An 18,744-nucleotide genomic window follows, 5' to 3' on the forward strand; every position below is an offset into this window, starting at 1 on the left:
CTATCTATCTATCTATCTATCTATCGATCTGTCTGTCTATCTGTCTATCTATCTATCTATCTATCTATCTATCTATCTATCTATCTATCTATCTATCTATCTATCTATCTATCTATCTATCTATCGATCTGTCTGTCTATCTGTCTATCTATCTATCTATCTATCTATCTATCTATCTATCTATCTATCTATCTGTCTATCGGTCTATCTGTCTATCTGTCTATCGGTCTGTCTGTCTATCTGTCTATCGGTCTGTCTGTCTCTCTACCCCATTTCTTCTTCTAGCTCCTTGCCCCTCTATAGGTCCACCTTCTGTGCTTCAGATCTGTAGCAGCGTCTACAATATCCCTTACCCCACCAGCTCCAGCTGTTGCTGAGTTTTTGCTGATCTGCACATCTGGCAGAGGTGGTGCAGGGGAGGTACAGGATGAGGAAGAAAGGGTGGAGTGAGGTGGAGAGTTTGGAAGAGAGGGAAGGAGCTGGAGAAGTGACTAATAAGAGAGGGCTGAACATAGAGGTTCTGCTTGTTCTGAGGAGGGCTGTGTTTGAAAAGAGAGCTTTACGTAGGGACGTGTGCTGTCAGCGGAGGCCTCAGGATCCAGTGTGTGCTGAAGGCGGACAGGCGCCTGTCTAAGCGCAGACTAATGGAGATAACTTCATCTGAAAGCCCGTGGGTAAAAGCAATTAGCTGTGCAGAGCAGATGGACCTGAGTGGAGCAGGTAAGGAAGAAAAAGATGTGTCAGTCTTAAGCAGATACTCTGGGTTTGTGTGTGTGTATGTGTGTGTGCGTGTGGTGCCGCTGAAAAGGCCAGGTGTTTGGACCCGCTCATGCGTGTAATTGACGCGATTACAGGTGTGTCTCTTTTTTCTTTCTCTTTCTCAGAATGGCGTAAACATGAGAGGGCATCGCAGAGGGGGGGAGGGCTGCTAAATGCCAGGGGCAGAGAAGGTGGATTCCGCATCTTTGGCTGCTCAGGGCCGATAAAATAACTAAATAAATAAATAATCCAACAAACAAACACCCCCTCCTCACACACACACACACACACACACACACACACACACACACACACACACAAGAAGCTTGTAAATCATTTCAGCTCTTTTCAGAAAGACGTGGTATCAAAGGATTTGTGATCCACTGACAATGGGTTGATTTCTTTTTTTTTTTTTTTCTGAGTTGTTTTGACATGTACAGTGTGTTTGATGTTCGATTCTCTGACTGAATTGTATCCCACGCCTCAAGAGGACAGCAGTGCAGAGAATTAGTGGGATGAAATGTGTATCTTTCTCTCTCTCTCTCACACACACACTAAGCTGACTCATACACACATATACACTCACAAGTGTACATACACACATATACATGGCCCTCACCCAGCCCACATTGCACATGAAGAGTGAACTGTGTCTGTGAATCAGATGAGTTTAGCTTTGCTGAGAGAGAGAGAGAGAGAGAGAGAGAGAGAGAGATAGAAAGAGAGAGAGAGAGAGAGAGAGAGAGAGAGAGAGAGATAGAAAGAGAGAGAGAGACAGAGAGAGAGAGAGAGAGAGAGAGAGAGAGAGACAGAGAGAGAGCAAATTAAATGTAATGCTTGCTCCTCTACTTAGTGATGATCTTATTATTTTAATGCTATAAAGCCTTTGCACAACACAGCTCAGATTAACACATCAATTCATTTAAATGTGCACCCACTGCTGATAAAGGTATTCACTTCCACACATTTGTAAAGCAGCCACGCGTGAGCTTCATTGTACTAGAGAGGGATGAATTTTTTATTGCTGTAGTAAAACAGTCAACAAATGTGTGCCTCCACATTCAGCCTGTCATTGCTAGTGAACACACACGCACATATATATGTGTGTATATATCTATAGCAGAATTTGTACTAAAAGAAATAGGGTGCCTAAAACTTTTGCACAGTACTGAGGTCAGCATAAGTATAGTAGTATAGCATATATATATATATATATATATATATATATATATGTGTGTGTGTGTGTGTGTGTGTGTGTGTGTGTGTGTGTGTGTATGTGTGTTGGTTTTGCTATACTTGAGAGGACCTTCCATAGTAATAACTGTTACAGCTAATTAACACTACACTGACACTTAACCCTAGCCATACACCTCAGTAACCAAAAGTATATCACTTCAACTCAGCTGTGAATGTTGGTTTCTTGCCGGTCTGATACCAAACCCCTGACAATTTAATGCCTTTAAATGCTTCCTCACTGAAGGCATGGTGCATGGTGTTGTGAGTCCCTAAAGAAAAACTTTCCCACCAAGATTCACCACTGATTTATCACCAGTCGCATTCCATGCAGAAATTCAGACCCACGTTGTTCGGAACCGTACATAAAATGGCTTGTTGCACTGCAGTTCTGTGAACTTTACTGTAAAGAAATCTGCGTTAGTTTACCTTCAGCCATTTTACCTCAAACCCACCTGAGAAAGACTGCTGCTATTTCAGCGAGAATTTACATAACGTGGTGGAACTGCCCTTCAGAGGATCTTACAAAACAGGGGTTCCCAATTCCCACCTAAACATCATTAACTAACGCTGTATTGATGAGCAGCGATTGATGTCCCCGTGTTGTCCGTGCGTCATTTCTGCATGTGGCTCGGAGGAGCCTCCCCTGCTCTTACTCAGCAGGTTAAAGGTCCATCAGAACTGATTAGGACCTGACTTCAATTCAGTTTTAATTGGAGCTACAGGAGCTCAGATCTCTCTGTCTCTCACTCATTACCGGAGCGAGCTGAACCGAACGGGCTGAGCTATTATTGGACTGCTCAATTACCACCACCTGAACACCGACTAACTACAGCTCTGACACTTCTACATCTGCCTGGAGACAGCTGTACGTAAAGATACATATTGATCCTACCGTCTCTCCCACTCTTCCCTCCCACTCCTGTGTGTGTGATAGAGTGTGTAAGTCCCACTGTTGTTTAATAGGACAGCTAATAACTCCAGCAGACACTAATGGCCACAGCCTGGTGATTTGTGCTTCTTGGATATACTTTTGTGCATTCATTAAAGGCCAGAGCGCGGGTTTTACTGGCTTGGCGTGAGGTCTCTTTACTTTACGTTTCATAGCAGTGCCAGGGCTGCTGGCCATACACTGAGCCCCATCATCAGTAATGGAGCTTATAGCGATGGCAAAGTGTGTTGATTTGACCAGCTTCAAAATAACTCACACTGTATGTGGACTGTAATAACATGCACATTAAAAAAAGCATTATACATCAGCGCAGATGCTCTTTCCCTTCACTTACTGTGGGCAGTAATTGTGCTGATGGAAAATATTGTATTCGTGTGATCCTTGTATTAACCCTTACAGTGTGTGTGAGTGTCTGAATGATAGCCACACACTGTAGTTTGCACCAAGATGCCATTACTACTCACCACGGCTGATGGCATTGGCAAAATGACAAAATGAATGTGTTATAACAGTGTAATAAAATGGAACATGAATGTTCTGCTAGAGCAGAATGGGTCAAGGTGATCAGCATGTGCAGAACCCCATATGAATGATTTTTAGCCAACCCACCGCCTTGGAATGTGTTAGAAAATGGTCCTCCCTTTGTCTCCTTCCCTCTCCTCTGTCCAAATCTCCACTCTAGTAAAGTCTAAATGTGTTCTGAGCAAAGGCAGGATGGCAGAGGGACTCGCGCTAGTGTGTTTTGACAGTCGTGGCGCGAGGGCAGCTCGTGAGCATCTTGTCTGTGACCTGGTTTGCATCAGAGCGCGCACCCTGCTCATAAACTGATGAATGGGGATGTGACCCCTGCTCAGGGTTGAGGAGTTTGAGTCTCACAGCCACTGGACTTTGCTTTTTTATTGCACACCAATAGGAACCCATGCATCCACACAGCCTCTTGGCAGGAGTGAGGGAAATGGAGAGAGAGCAGTGAAGAGCAGCGCTAGGGTGGTGTGTGCTGTGTGTTATTCCTGAGGCTCAGGTGTGTGCTCTCGGGTGATTGCGGTGGGCTAATAGCAGGACTGTGGGGTTCCTCTCATTCTGAGCAGTTAGACTGCACCAACAGAGCTGCTCATCAACATTTTGAAGTCGTGATCATTAAATACATTATGTTTACGAGCGGAGATGTTTTATTCAAATATAAACAAAAGCAACCAGGCGCGAGACGCATCCAAGCGCGCGCAGAGGACACAAAGGAGAAAAAAAGGGCGGTGGCACCCTCATTTCTCTGAGGCTGAACGCGTCGGTGCTTTCGGTCCGTGTTTAACTCGTAGAAAAGCAAAGACAGACGGGGTCTCGAGGTAGAAAACGGACAATCTTGGTTCTGAATGCGAGCGCTGGAGTCGTTGGATCTCGCGGTGCTCACAGAAGCGGTTTGCTGCTTGTTTTTTTTTTTCCCTTATTCGGAGGCGCTGAAATGCAGCGCGCAGCGGCGTTTGATGGAGAGGGCGCAGCTCCCCTCCCCCGCCCGAACAGCGCAGCGCGCGCGCATAGAGCAGAGAGGAAAAGAGAGGAGAGGGAGAAGAGGGAGAGGTAGGCTGCATCCGCGCGAGGGGAAGAGCAGCAAAAACAGAAGCGGAAAACCTCGCGGAGAAGACGAAGCCTGAATTAAGAAACACGCCCAGCACAAAGGAGAAGAGCATGGAGGACGCAGGGGGATGTCTGTTTACGGGGGCAGCGGAGAAGAGGAGGCGGTGGTCGTCCTGCACATAGCCGAGGTAAAGCCCCCCACGCTCCCGCGGACCCAGCCCTTTTCGCCCCTGCCTCTTTATCCCGCTGCTTTTTTTGATGCCGTGGCGCGAGCGCTCGCACAGCAAGCTCGAGAGGCGGAAACCAGTTTCTCATCCGTCTGCAGACTGCTCCGGCTTGCGATGGCTGTGGCGGGGCGATGCACAAGCACAAAGGATAGCGCGCCTCTTTGTTTCCCCCTGCTCCTCCTTTTCGCTTCACTCAGTGGCCTTACCCATGCACAAATACGCTACACGATCCCCGAGGAGCTGGAGACCGGCGCCGTGGTCGGAGACATCGTCCGCGATCTGGGGCTCGACCTGCGCAAGCTCTCGGCTCGCCGCATGCGAATAAGCTCGGACAGCGCGAGGCGCTACTTCAGCATCAACCACAAAACCGGGAAGCTCCTGGTCAGCGACCGGATCGACCGCGAGACGCTGTGCGAGTTCAGCGGCGCGTGCCTTCTGAACCTGGAGGTGGTCCTGGAGAGCCCCCTCGAGGTGCACAACCTGGAGGTGGAGATACTGGACGCCAACGACAACGCGCCTCTTTTCCCCCGAGACGAATACCAGCTGGAGATCTCGGAGGCGGCTCAGCCCGGCGCGCGCTTTCCTATCGAGGGCGCGCAGGACGCTGACGACGCCTCCAACTCCGTGCGCCATTACCGCCTCTCCCCCAACGAGCACCTTGCACTGGAGTCCAACAAGCCCCCCGCTAACGGAAAGCACATCGAGCTCATCCTGAAGAAGCCCTTCGACCGGGAGCTGGTGCCGTCACATCAGCTCGTGCTCACGGCCACGGACGGTGGCTCTCCGCCGCGCTCGGGAACGGCCAGGATCAACGTGCGCGTTCTGGACACCAACGATAACGTGCCCAAGTTCGACAGCTCCGTGTACAAGGTGAAGCTGCGCGAGAACTCGCCCCTGGGCGCGCTGGTGATCAAGCTGAACGCCACCGATAGGGACGAGGGCACCAATGGAGAGGTGTACTACTCCTTCAGCTCCTACACGCCTGAGAGGGTCAGGCAGATGTTCAGCATGGACACAGACACCGGAGAGATCCGGGTCAAGAGTAACGTGGACTTTGAGGAGACCAACAGCTACGAAATGTACATCCAGGCCATGGACCGAGGACACGGGGCTGTAGCCGTGCACTGTAAAGTTGTGGTGGAGGTGCTGGACGTGAACGATAACCCTCCGGACATTGTGCTGTCCACTCTGTCCAGTCCGGTGAGGGAGGACGCCCGAGCAGACACCGTAGTGGCACTCATCAGCGTCAACGACCGGGATTCTGGCCAAAACAAACATGTCACCTTAGACATCATCCCCCCGGACCTGCCTTTTAAGATCAAGTCCTTCAGGAACCACTACACCATAGTGACCTCAGCCTTCCTGGACAGAGAGGCGGTGTCCTCCTACAACGTCACGGTCATTGCAGTCGATGGAGGGACTCCGGCGCTCTCCTCCTCCATGGTTGTACGAGTAGAGGTGGCGGACGTGAATGACAACCCGCCTCGTTTCGAACAGACGTCGTACACTGTGTACGTCACGGAGAACAATGCTCCAAGTGCCCCTCTGTGCGTGGTCAAGGCCACAGATCTTGACGCTGGAGAGAATGCCCGCATCACCTACACTGTCCTGAATGACAACAACCATGGCATCTCAGTGGCGTCCTACGTGTCCATCAAACCTGCCACCGGAGAAGTGTATGCCATCCGCTCTTTCGACTTCGAGAAGCTGCGCGAGTTTCACTTCCAAGTCAAAGCTCAAGACAACGGAGTGCCGCCTTTGAGCCGCGTGGCCACCGTCTACGTCTACGTCATGGACTCTAACGACCACTCGCCACGCTTCGTGCACCCGCCGGCTAACATCTCTCACACGGCGGAGATGATCCTCCGAAACGCAGAGGCAGGAGTCCTGGTGACCCGTGTCCTAGCCTGGGACGGAGACGCAGGGCAGAACGCCTGGCTGATGTACGCACTGGAGCACCCTCCCGAACTCGACCTGTTCAAGGTCCACGAGCACACGGGTGAGATCCGCACCACTCGCCGCGTCTTCGAAGACAACTCCACCGTCTTCAGCCTCACGGTTCACGTCAGAGACCACGGCTTGCCGCCGCGCTCTGCCTCAGCCACCGTTAACGTGGCTGTGATGGAGCTCCCGCCAAAAGTGGCACCTGACCCCAAGCGTATCATCAGACCCCACGGAGCCCTCATCTTCTCCAATGTCACCCTGTACCTCATCGTCGCCCTCACTGCCACCACCTTTGTCTTCTTGGTCACCGTTTTTGTCTTAGCCATCGTGCGCTGCCATGCCTACTGCAACCAGCCGGACGCGTGCTCCTGCTCGCCCTGCTGTGGCTCCAAGAAGAAGAAGAAGCCGCCCAAAGAAGGAGGAGGGAGCGGGGGAGGAGGGGGCGGAGGTGGTGGGGCCTCGGGTGGAGGTGGTGGAGGAGGAGGAGGAGGTGGAGGAAACCAACAGCAACAGGCTGTGGCTCTTAGGAGAGACCTTAAAGTAGAGCCTCACTACATTGAGGTTCGAGGAAACGGCTCTCTGACCAAAACCTACTGCTACAAGACCTGCCTAACAGCCACTTCAGGAAGTGACACGTTCATGTTCTACAACACTGGTAGACCAATGAGCGGGACCTGGGGCTCAGGGGCAGAGCGCTTCTTCACGAGTCAGAGCGGACAGTTTGTGAGGAGGCTCAGTATGCCGGACGCCACGGCCATACAGGTGTGTGTCACTGTAGTCTGGTGGGCTCTGTTATTGAACAGCAGCAACAGCCTTCGCTTTGGAACCTCGTTACACATCTTCACTGTTGTGACAAAACGCTGTATCTCCAGAGTGGTGGCGTTTTGTAGCAGGAAGGGAAACAGTGTCCTCACTCCAAATGGAAGTTAACGGAAGAAGTTTTTGTACAGAAGTCGACGTAGTTGTAGTTCAACAACAAAAAAAGGAAATCAATAAAATGGAGATACAGGATTTTGTTTCCACAGTGATGAAAGGTTTTGTAGTGACATCACAATCGTACAAGTGTGGGACACACCCACCTCTCAGCAGGTGGCAGGCTTCCCTAATAACAATAATAGCTGTTTATATTTATATATATATACATGTTTAATGCAACAGGCTGTACACACTCACAAACACACACACACACACGCACACACACACACACAGTAGCTACTTCATCTTAAATGTGAAAGAAGCAGAGTTCTGTACGCAGTAGATTCAGAGTTTATGGATGAGTGAATGGCTTTGCTGATGTTGAAGGATTTTCATATTTTATTCCACCTCATCATTCTGCAGCTCTATGTGTGTGTGTGTGTGTGTGTGTGTGTGTAAGAGAGAGAGCCTGTTTTACAGAGCTGCATTCAGCATCACCATTGTGTTTGTATGTTTCTGATGATTCAGGGTATCAGGGGTGTTCATGCGCCTCACCCCTCTGCACTCGTCTACAGCTGCACTTTCCATCATCCGTCCTGAATAATCAGGGAATAGCAGTTCCTCACCCTCTTCCTCTGCGCTCATTCTCTGTCTCTCTCCCTCTCTGTGTGTGGACTGCACTGCAGTCCTCAGTAGCGGTACAGCTGGGTGTGTTATATTTAGAGGTGTGAAACGCAAGCAACACCCCAGATTCTCTGTTCCCACACTTAACCTTCTCCGCTGAGCCGCTCCAGTCGGGCCAGTCCTTAGCAAGCGTTTATGTGTTTGGACATTGTCCAAAGAATGTATAAATCAGGCTCATTTTACCATGTACCACGACTGTCCCTTGGGATAAGAAGATGCTTGTGATTGGATCAGAGCTGGCCCTGTGTTTTTTCTGTACATAGTCTTACCTGCAGTCAATAAGTTGGTGTGTGCTTTGGATGTAAATAGTGTGTGCTGTTCTACAGTCAGTTCATAGTCATTACTGCAGTGGCCTCATCACAATTCAGGGCAGTCCCTCACACAGCCGTGCAGATCTTGCCTGGAAGTCGCACATAAAACATGACACATGAAGCTCCTGGAGCATGAAGCCGCGGTGCCGAGGATGTGCTTCGGCTCACAGCTACATGAACAGTGCACGCCATTACACTGCTCTGCAGTCACGTAAAGGAGAGGTCTCCTGCCCTGCTGTTACTGCTGCTGCTGCTGCTGCTGCTGCCCAGTGAATAGGTCTACGCTGCTCTCACTCTGGTTTTTACGATGCTTTCTATCAGAGCTCACTCATTGCTTTTGAAAAAAGGTTATGATTATTATTCGTTTATTTCTTCTAGAATGCTACTATTTATGGAGACTATGATCCCATGGTTTTCAGTCCTGGCTTTATCTGTTGTAACACCTACATACTGTGGTGTGTTTAGTGTTTGAGTGCTCTCCTGGTTGTGTGTGGCTTCATGCTGCATGGTTAAGTGAGAGCTTATCAGGCTGATCTGTATGTATAACAGGCGATGAGTGGAAAGCGGCACTTTTCCGAGGTAATTATCGGCCGATGCCTGTCTCTCTCATTAAATGCCAGTCATGTTTGTTCTCTCTTTGTAATTAAGTGCCAGTGGTGTGTGGTTCCACGTTTGCAAGCGGCTGATTGGGCGTTTGGGTTTGGAAATGGCAGTGGGGAGAGGAATCTGATTGGCTGGCGCAAGGGTACGAGTGCTGTATCCAGGCGAGGTGTGTCCGCTCAGCAAAGAGAAAGAGAGAGAGAGAGGGAGAGTGAAAGCAAGTGAGAGAGAGAGAGAGAGAGAGAGAGAGAGAGAGAGAGAGAGAGAAACCAGGAGGGGGTGGGGGTGTGGGGAGAAACAGAGAAGGAGAGCAAGGAACTGCTGGTGAGACAAGATCAGACTGAACCCGAGAGCTCGTTATCTCTCTCCTCACACCATTCACGTACACACACACACACATATACTCCCACACACACACTCAGATGCATAGACATGCACACTCTAACACCCTGCTTTAAGACTGAAGACAGGCAAAAGAGAGAGAATCGGAGATGAAACAAAGAGCACTGAGCTGAATAATGATAATAACCACAATATAAAAGCATATCTTTAATTGTCTCATTAATTCTCTTTGACCATCTGTGCACATGGAAACCCAGTGCCAGGAAAATAATAATAATAAAAAAGCCTGAGAGCCAAAAGCCGAGCCTGAATCCACAGTCTGTGCACTGAACAGTAAAAGCCTACAAAGTGACCTAAAGGCAGCACTGCTTCTAGGACCGAGTGCATACACTGCGGTGTTGTATCAAGCTGCCGTCGCAGAGGGACTGCTGTAGACAAACTTAAATGGGCACATCCTACTGTTATATAAAGACTGCACCTTCTGGCCATGAGATTTGTGTTTTGCCATTTGTAGGTTTTGTAAAAGAGATGTTTCCTTGCAGCTGTTGAGTTAAAAAAAAGAAAGAAAGAAAAGAAAACTCTTGCTGTTTAAACCCATTTCCAAAGTATAACCAGAGGGTTCATTTAGTGACTGGTGCCAGTGTTCTACAGAGAAACTAGCCCTCATATGGTGAAGGGTCCCAGCTGAGCGGTAAAGTCCATACAAGCACAGCCGTGATAGATATGGAAATCGTGTTGGAGAGATGAAGCAGCTTTTGCTTATTACAGCATGCATTGGATTTTTGTGATGAATGGCTTCTGCTGGGAAAGGAAGGAGCGAGGGAGGAGGGGAGCAGGGGCCATGGTCGATCCTTTGGATATAGGCGTATTTATGTGTTGAGAGGAAACAGTGCAGATCCCAGGCTTGCTCTCTGCTTGTGTTTGGACTCATTTCTTGGCACATTCATTTTATTGGAAATAATGCAAATAAAGTATAAGGGGGACTTGTTATCCTTGTTTCTCAGTATCACTTTACCGCAGTTGTGTTCTCTCTCTCTCTCTCTCTCGCTCTCTCTCTCTTCTCTCTCTCCCTCTCTCTCCCTCTCTCTCTTCTCTCTCTCCCTCTCTCTTTCTCTCTCTCTCTCTCTCTCTCTCTCTCCCTCTCTCTCTCTCTCTCTCTCTTTCTCTCTCTCTCTCTCTCTTTCTCTCTCTCTCCCTCTCTCTCTCTCTCTCTCTCTCTCTCTCTCCCTCGATCCAGTTGCAGACCCAAGGGACTCTAGCAAATCAATAGGTCCCTTCCTTATCTTTCTCTTCTTTGAATGTTGTACCCATCCTGCATAGCCTTGCCTAGAAGAGATTCGTCTGTGCAGATGTGTGTTTAGCTTGGCAAAGGATGATTTGATTGATGTGTTTGTGTGTGTGTGTTTGTGTGTGTGTGTGTGTGTGTTTGCCTGTCATTGAAAACCAGAGAGAAAGAGAAAGAATGCATTCACTCCAATCCATCCACAGCAGAAAGTGCTTTGCTGTCACCATATGGAATGAAGATATGACTACAACGCCCATGATTAATCGATGAGATGTTATTGGATTGCCTTTGTGTAATCTGTTTCAGTACTTAACAGCCCACATCTCTTTTCTTCTTCTTTTTTTTCCCTTCTTTCTCTGCTCCTTCATCTTTTTTTTGTTTTTCTATCTCTATCTATTCCTTTCTGTAGCCCAAGCCTCCCAATGCAGACTGGAGGTACTCAGCTTCCCTCAGAGCAGGAATGCAAAGGTAGGACTGTTAAATAGTTTTCTACTTGTTCACACTATTGTTAGAAGGTGCCTAATACGTAACAGAGTGCTGTGCCCCTTGGTTTCATTGTATGCGGTTGTAACGCTAGACTGAATGTTCCATTTACTACTAGAAGGTAATGTTGTATATATATGCTATAACTCTGACTCTATAGACCTCTCACTGAATTACAGCATCTCAATGACAACTTTCTTTGTAAAAGTTATTTCCTTCTACAACCCCAGCATCCACCAAAGTGCATGGAGTTTCAAGTAGCATTTACAAGCGAACTTGCAATACTTCATTAATGCTTTCCGTAACATTAACACCAATGAATGCCTTTGGCAGACTTTACTGGACAAGGCTAGAGTAAAGAATATGGACAGTTCGACAACACATAAGCCGATGAATGCAACCACAAACAGGAAAGCTGCTGTTTCTCCAAAAAAAAAAAAAAAAAAAAAAAAAAAAAAGAAAAAAAAACTACTGCTAACTTTGTAGTATTTTATAGGTGAGATGTCAGATTTCCAAATGGAAGTGATTAGAAATCAGAATATCTACAGACAACCGTAATACTCAATTACTGTCTCTACTGAATGAGGCTGAATTTAAACTGAATGCACATCAGATCTACCTGGTGAAACGGCTAATTCACTCAAAAAGCTTTCAGTAAAGGTTGCTTCTGCTTCATGCTCAGTTTATTTCTCATGTTTATCTCTCAAATTTAAAGTGTGCACTTCTAAAAAGACAAATTTGGATGAACTACTTCCTATATAGCAAGGTGGAAAAAAGAATACGTGCTTTAATGTTTGGGCTAATGCCACAGAGACTGTGTAGTGAGATGAATAAAGAGCAGCAGACTCAGGAAATAAATAATGAATGTATACAAAGGATGATGGAAACAGTCCCTGGTAGTGGAAACACTATTAGGCTGATTTGCAGGCAGTGGTTGTCTCTTGTTCCCTACAACAGCCATCTCTGGTTGGTTGTATAGTGGTTAAAAAAGATCTATTGTATTCCTACAAGCCACTGAACTCCACGCTGCAGAGCTGAGGCTGAAACCACTAAACGAGCGCCCGTTTAAGGAGTGCAGGGTTGTTATGGTGAGCTAGGTTTATCTTAACGAGCCCAGACCGACATACAGAGAGACTCTGATTGCTCAGAAGCGAGTGGTTTTATGATGAGCAGAATATGGCCGGACAACCAACTCCACTGCAGAGTGACCATTGCTGGGCACGGTCATCGCAGAAACAGAAATAGGTCATGGGCGGCGACAGAAGCCTAGCCTACGGTTATGTCGCTGTTGCCGCGGCAATGAAGGGCACTGGAGACGACAGACTGGACGCTGCTTACACAGCTGCCAGCTCTGGGCACTGTGTGTGTGTGTGTTGAGAAGGGGGCGGGGGTGTTATGTGTGTGTTGTTTGGGCTTGGGGTTATGTGGAGTGGTGTACAAAGATGTGTAAAATGCCTGTTTATGATTATGCATGTCTTTTGTTATTATGTTAATGTATGAAATATTTTACTGCATTTTGAATTTGATGTAGACTGTGTGTGCGTGTGTGTGTGTAACTGTGTTTGAAACCTCAGATGTATTATAAGTCATTATAAGTACACTGATTCCTTCTTAATTACAGCAGGGTTTAATGGAAGCTAATGGAACCCAAGCAAATCAGTCTGATGTATTAATTCAGTTTCATCACTGCTGTCCCCAGCTCAGCTTAGACCCATCATCTTCATTTCCACCCTCCACACCAGTTTCATTATATATTTACCATATTCATACTGGATCTGACTTATTGGGCTTTTAGTCAGATTTGGGAGGATTTATTCTGTTAGCGAATGTGGAAATGTGAGAGGATTTATGTGTGTGTCTTTGGTATTTGCCCACTCTGAGCCAAGTGATGCTCTTTAGAACTAAAAAACTGAAGAATTATAACTAACCTATTGGATATATGAAGACAGCATATATCTATTGTGGGTGAAGAGGTGATTTATTGAAATGCAACAGGAGTAAAAGTGAGTCATGAAAGAAAATAGGGCAGTTTTTGAGAGAAAACAAACAAACAAACAATAAAAAAAATTAAAATTAAAATAAAATCAACATAGAAACAAGCTGCTGGTGAAAGACAGTGGATGACACCACAATCCAATGCCCCACCCAGGAAAACATAAAATGCTGTGCCTGTAAGTGTCCCTGGACAAGACTCCTAATGTGTAACAAATGTCCCTACCAATCACATGAGTGTAAACGTACCTCTCTATTTCATCAAACTGGATCAACCATAGATTGACAACAGAAAATATCAGTGCATCCTTTTCAGTTTGTCCAATAGATCTCTTAGTTACCTTTGCAAGAGTTAAAAATAAAAGGAGAAATGAACAGGGCAAAGGAAAAGAAAGAGAAAGTGGAAGAGCTAGAGGGAGGGGGGCACTGAGCATTAGACGAGGATCATGTATTCAAGTCAGTGCTGCTCATTAATAATGGAGAGGTCCATCTCACTGATTCCTGCTTTTTCGCCTCTTAAAATGGCCTCCACTAGCCTGTACGCATTGGGCACACAAAGGACACACACCAACACACACCGTACTAAGCTGCAAATGATCTCCTGGTTTGTAATAAGCTACGCAGCTCTCTGAGTGTGTAAGTGAAGGCAAATGTGCGGTGATTGTGAGAAAAGCTTATGAAAGGGTGAAGCAGAGAGAGTGAGAAATTGGGTGATGGGTGTTGTGTAGCAACAGTAATTACTTGACCTTGGAACACACAGATGAATGTGTGTGTGTGAGAGAGAGAGAGAGAGAGAGAGAGAGAGAGAGAGAGAGAGAGCACCAGCTAAAACGGAGGCTTTCCAGTTCCCCTCCCCCCTTTCCACTCCACAGTCACCATACCTCTGCCTCTCATCCGTCTCTTTCCCTTCCACACTTGACCAAATTTTTCTGTTTGCTATTTTATATTTCATCAGCACATTTTTTAAAACCATACCTGTGCCAATTCAGCCCAAGCTTACAGACAAAAAACAGCATACGTTTGCAGTATAAAATATTGCTGAATAATTAAATATGTGTATTATCCACACCTTCCACATATAATATAACAATTTTATTATCCTTAGATACACCCAGTGAGCCACTTTGTATGGGTACATGGTCCTTAAGTATATTTTTATTGTATGTGATGGAGCATCTGTTGTTTAAACATTTTTAAAAGGGTATTTAGGGGACAGACATGTGTATTCGGTTCGAGAAAGGGACAGTAAACAAGCAGCTAGCCAAAAACAACAACAAAAAAATCTTTAGCCAATTCATAGATTTGATGCTAAATATTTGAAACTAAATGTTAAACAAAGCATTTTAACCTTTCGTTTGCCATTAGCATACTTGTCTTTAACAGAAAACCATTTTCAAAACTGGTGTATATTTATATATATATTGCCCTATACAGAACATTTACTTCTACGAGTGGTTAAGAGTCTGTTCACCTTTTTGTTTTACATAGTTTCAGAGTGTTTTATAACTTTGAAGGAATGGACACTGTTTGATTATATTGTCTACATACCTTGTTTATCCTATTGTTAGCATGATGATGGCAAACTAGCTTTTGTGTCCAAACGTTTTCATTCTATTTGCTATAACAACACAGTCCAGCTCAGAAGCGTTATCAACAGTGTGTAGATACGCTGATAAATAGATAATATTCCTCGTTGGACTGAATGGAATTTTTGGCTGAAATCTTGTTCAGTTGCTGGAAAACAACCCAATTTGTTGGCCTCAAACCAACCACATAAAAGACACATTATTTATAAGTTATAATTTTAATGATCTGCCCAGAGTAACATGCACTGGAATAATTTCCTCACTTGGATAACAGCTGATGTTCGTCCTGTTTCTACACCTTGTAAATATTTACACGTATTTACATGGCCACGGCTAAGACATGCAGTAAAACACCAATTCATCTTCTTGGATGCCTCCATTTTTTTTTTTTTTGTGATTCATTTTGTTTCGTAACAGTGCAATGTCCCAGTCTTGACCTTTTTTAAAAGCTGTGTTCTGCTGTAGCCTTTGGCTCCAGGACAAGACTGTAAACTCATTCAACCTCTGCCTCTTCCTGCTGTGGAGAGGGACATAACAGAGAAAATTAGAGAGAAAGAATGTGAGATTGTAGAGGAAGAGACAGACAGACATTTTAAGCCCAGACTTTGAAGAACTAACAGCATAGCCCAGCAGCCATCTGGGTTGTCTTTGTTAATTTCCCTGTCTGGATTATTTTTATCCCATCCTCTTTTTTTCCTGTAAGAGACTGTAAAGTGTTTAGGAGTGACCCTGCCTTCTTCAATTCTCTCACTGTGTCTGCAGGCTCACAGAGCTAATCTTTCCTCCGCACACTTCCCACCGCTCCCATAGACTCACCCGGTCCCCTGCGTTGCAGATAGTGCCCGGGGGAGTAAGGATAGCAGCTATGAGAAGTAGTAAGATAAACATCCTGTAACATTAAATATGGTATTGTTACTTTTATTGTAACATGTATCACTTTTAAGCTTCTTTGAAAGGTCCTTCAACCAAGAAGAAAGAAAAGATTTAACCATAGGTTTCATAGAAGCACATGAGAAGTAGTCTTGGTTCTGTAGGGAACCCTCTAATAGATGTATATTTATATAATAATAATAATAATAATAATAATAATAATAATAATAATAAAATCAAACTCCAGACTTTATGAAGAGGAAATAATAGCAAACAAATAGAGCTTTATGTGTTTAAAAAAATAATCTTTTTAATGTTTAAGGAAGTACATATTACTTCAAGGCCACTAGAGATGTGAATTACCTTAGAGATGGTTGTCATTTGTAGCTTTAGGAGTCTAGCCCAAGGACACTTGCTATATCACTGCCAACCATTAGGATAGTGGACAATCACTGTCACTGTGTGAATGTGTGTGTGTGTGTGAATATGTGTGTGTGTGTGTGTGTGTGTGTGTGTGTGTGTGTGTGTGTGTGTGTGTGTGTGTGTGTGTGAATGATACCTCTTGCAGCAAATCTCCCAGGGTGTTAAATTTTGAGTGCACTGGAGTTTAAGCCCTAATCTAGTAAGCGGTGTGAATACGGATGAGAGAGTGCAGCATAATCCCTAATCTCTAATCCAGGCCTGTGGATTTCAACATTTGAGAGTGAACTACATCCACCCAACTCCAGCAGAGCACCCCTTTTAGAGCTCTCTCACACACACCATCACACACACACTCACACACATGCAAATATACACTTTCTCCTAGTGGTTTATAGCCTTGGTATCATTTCAACACACAGACTGCATGGAGTGAGCCAGGGTTGAATAGGCAGGCTTTAGCTATATTTTGGCTCCCATAAGCAACCCTCAAATTAACCCTTGCTAAATCAAGAATTGGGGCAGTATAACACCAGAGTCCATTAAAGAGCCAATATAAGATCATTTGTATTGCAGCAAATGTAGTTTAAGGACTGTATTCTCGAAATATAGCAAAGAAGAGGAGGTGCACCTGCATTAGTTCAAGCTACAATAACATGCAAGTTCCAAATCCAATTTTCATAAGCTACAGGTCTGAAACTCTGTGTGATTGCTGAGTTCACCTACTATAACATGACCCCCTTTGTGGACATATACATTCAGCTGTGTACAAGCAAGAGGCGGCACAGTGGTGCAGCAGGTAGTGTCGCAGTCACACAGCTCCAGGGACCTGGAGGTTGTGGGTTCGAGTCCCGCTCCGGGTGACTGTCTGTGAGGAGTTGGTGTGTTCTCCCCGTGTCCACGTGGGTTTCCTCCGGGTGCTCTGGTTTCCTCCCACAGTCCAAAAACACACATTGGTAGGTGGATTAGTGACTCAAAGGTGTCCATAGGTGTGTGTGAGTGTGTTGCCCTGTAAAGGACTGGTACCCCCTCCAGGGTGTGTTCCAGTGATTCTGGGTAGGCTCTGGACCCACCGGGACCCTGAACTGGATAAGCTGTTATGGATAATGAATGAATGAATGTGTACAAGCAGCTTGTATAACTATAAATAGAAAAACATGAAATGAAATGAGACACTCTGGAGCAGCTGCACACGAGCCCAAGGCCACTATGCCCATTGCCATGTGTGGGCTAGAGGGGTAAAAGCCCCCAGCACTGGGCTGTGAAGCAGTAGAATTAGATTCTCTAGAATGATGACCCTCCATCCAATATCTTTGGGATGAGCTGGAGTTACATCTGTGATCTAGAGCTAATCAAACAATATCAGTATCAGCAAAACGTCTCTGTTTATACTGTCCTTTTCAGATGAAATTTGGAATGAGCAGGTGTCTTTTTTTTTGCCTTAAAGTGTGTATGAGCATGCTTAGATCCATAGATCAGCACACAGCCATATGTGTCTTAGGCCATGAACACATGCTGACAGTCTGATTACAGCAGGCTGCTGAATTGTTTCTCCACCCTGTGGAGTGGTGTGGAGGGTGGGTTGTGTGGATTTGTGGGGAGGGTGTGGATATGTGCACTTTATTTTTCACCCAATACCTCCTGACCCTATATTTGTTTTATTACTATTTATTTTCTGCTCTGAAAATGCCAGCTTCCACTAACACAGTAGGAATGGAATCACTTAAAATCACTTTTAAGACCATTTAATAGTTCTTTTTCATGATTGATGTTGTTGAGAGTGGGCTTTACCAAAACAAAAAAATGTAATTGCTTTATGATTGATATCAATTTAATTATAGAAATAAAACATTGCTTTCATTGTATTCCAGCTGATCTATATTTAAACAAGTTTCACATCCAACCTTATTGTAAATGGATGTATAGTATTTTTAAACTCTTCGTAATAAATGATGAGTATTCTATGACAAAATGTCCAGTGAGAATTCTACTAAAATTATTACATTTTTATGAATATTAACATACAGTATATTTCATACCATGAGTATTTTTACCACTGCTTTAAAGCCAAATCAATGTTTGTTTATTTACACAAATGTAGAATTGTCTAACTATACAATATTCTCTCCCGTGTGTGTGTGTGTGTGTCTGTTTGTTTGAGTAGCTCTGTTCATATGGAGGAGTCGTCCGTGATGCAAGGGGCTCAAGGTGTCCTGGTGCAGAATTGGCCCACAGTGTCCAGTGCTGCCGGTAAGAAACAGCCTTCTGTAGATCCAAGTTCACACTCATTCTGACAGAGTCCACTGAGTCTGTACTTACTGAGACTCCAACCTGGTGTGACTCCAACTGCAAGAAATGTTTCCACAGTCTGGCCCTGCTACTCCCTCATTATACCCTCAGGATCATCTCTGTCTCTCTCTCGCTCTTTTGTTTCTCCTCACACTTTTCCTCATCCCCTCAGGATCATCACTCTATCACTCTGTCTATCGCTGTTTCCCTGTCTCCCTTTCTTCCTCTTGCTCTCGGACTCCTTGCTTTCTCTCGCTTCATTTCCCCTGCAGTTGTTCCGGGC

At 45.5% G+C, this 18,744-nt stretch overlaps 1 protein-coding gene across 1 annotated transcript in view; it reads left to right on the forward strand.

Annotated features, from left to right (window-relative positions):
* LOC136684414 (protocadherin alpha-13-like) overlaps nt 1-18,422 on the forward strand; it is a gene marked incomplete at its 3' end in the record, with an annotated part of 32,810 nt that extends 14,388 nt beyond the window's left edge. Inside the window, exons 3-4 of the mRNA XM_066659173.1 lie at nt 11,231-11,289; nt 18,337-18,422. Coding sequence (XP_066515270.1) covers nt 11,231-11,289; nt 18,337-18,422 — 145 coding nt within the window. The remainder of the gene's footprint in view (nt 1-11,230; nt 11,290-18,336) is intronic.
* Between the last annotated feature and the right edge of the window lie 322 nt (nt 18,423-18,744).

Source organism: Hoplias malabaricus, unplaced genomic scaffold (genome assembly GCF_029633855.1).
Source record: "Hoplias malabaricus isolate fHopMal1 unplaced genomic scaffold, fHopMal1.hap1 scaffold_175, whole genome shotgun sequence".
Lineage (NCBI taxonomy): Eukaryota > Metazoa > Chordata > Actinopteri > Characiformes > Erythrinidae > Hoplias > Hoplias malabaricus.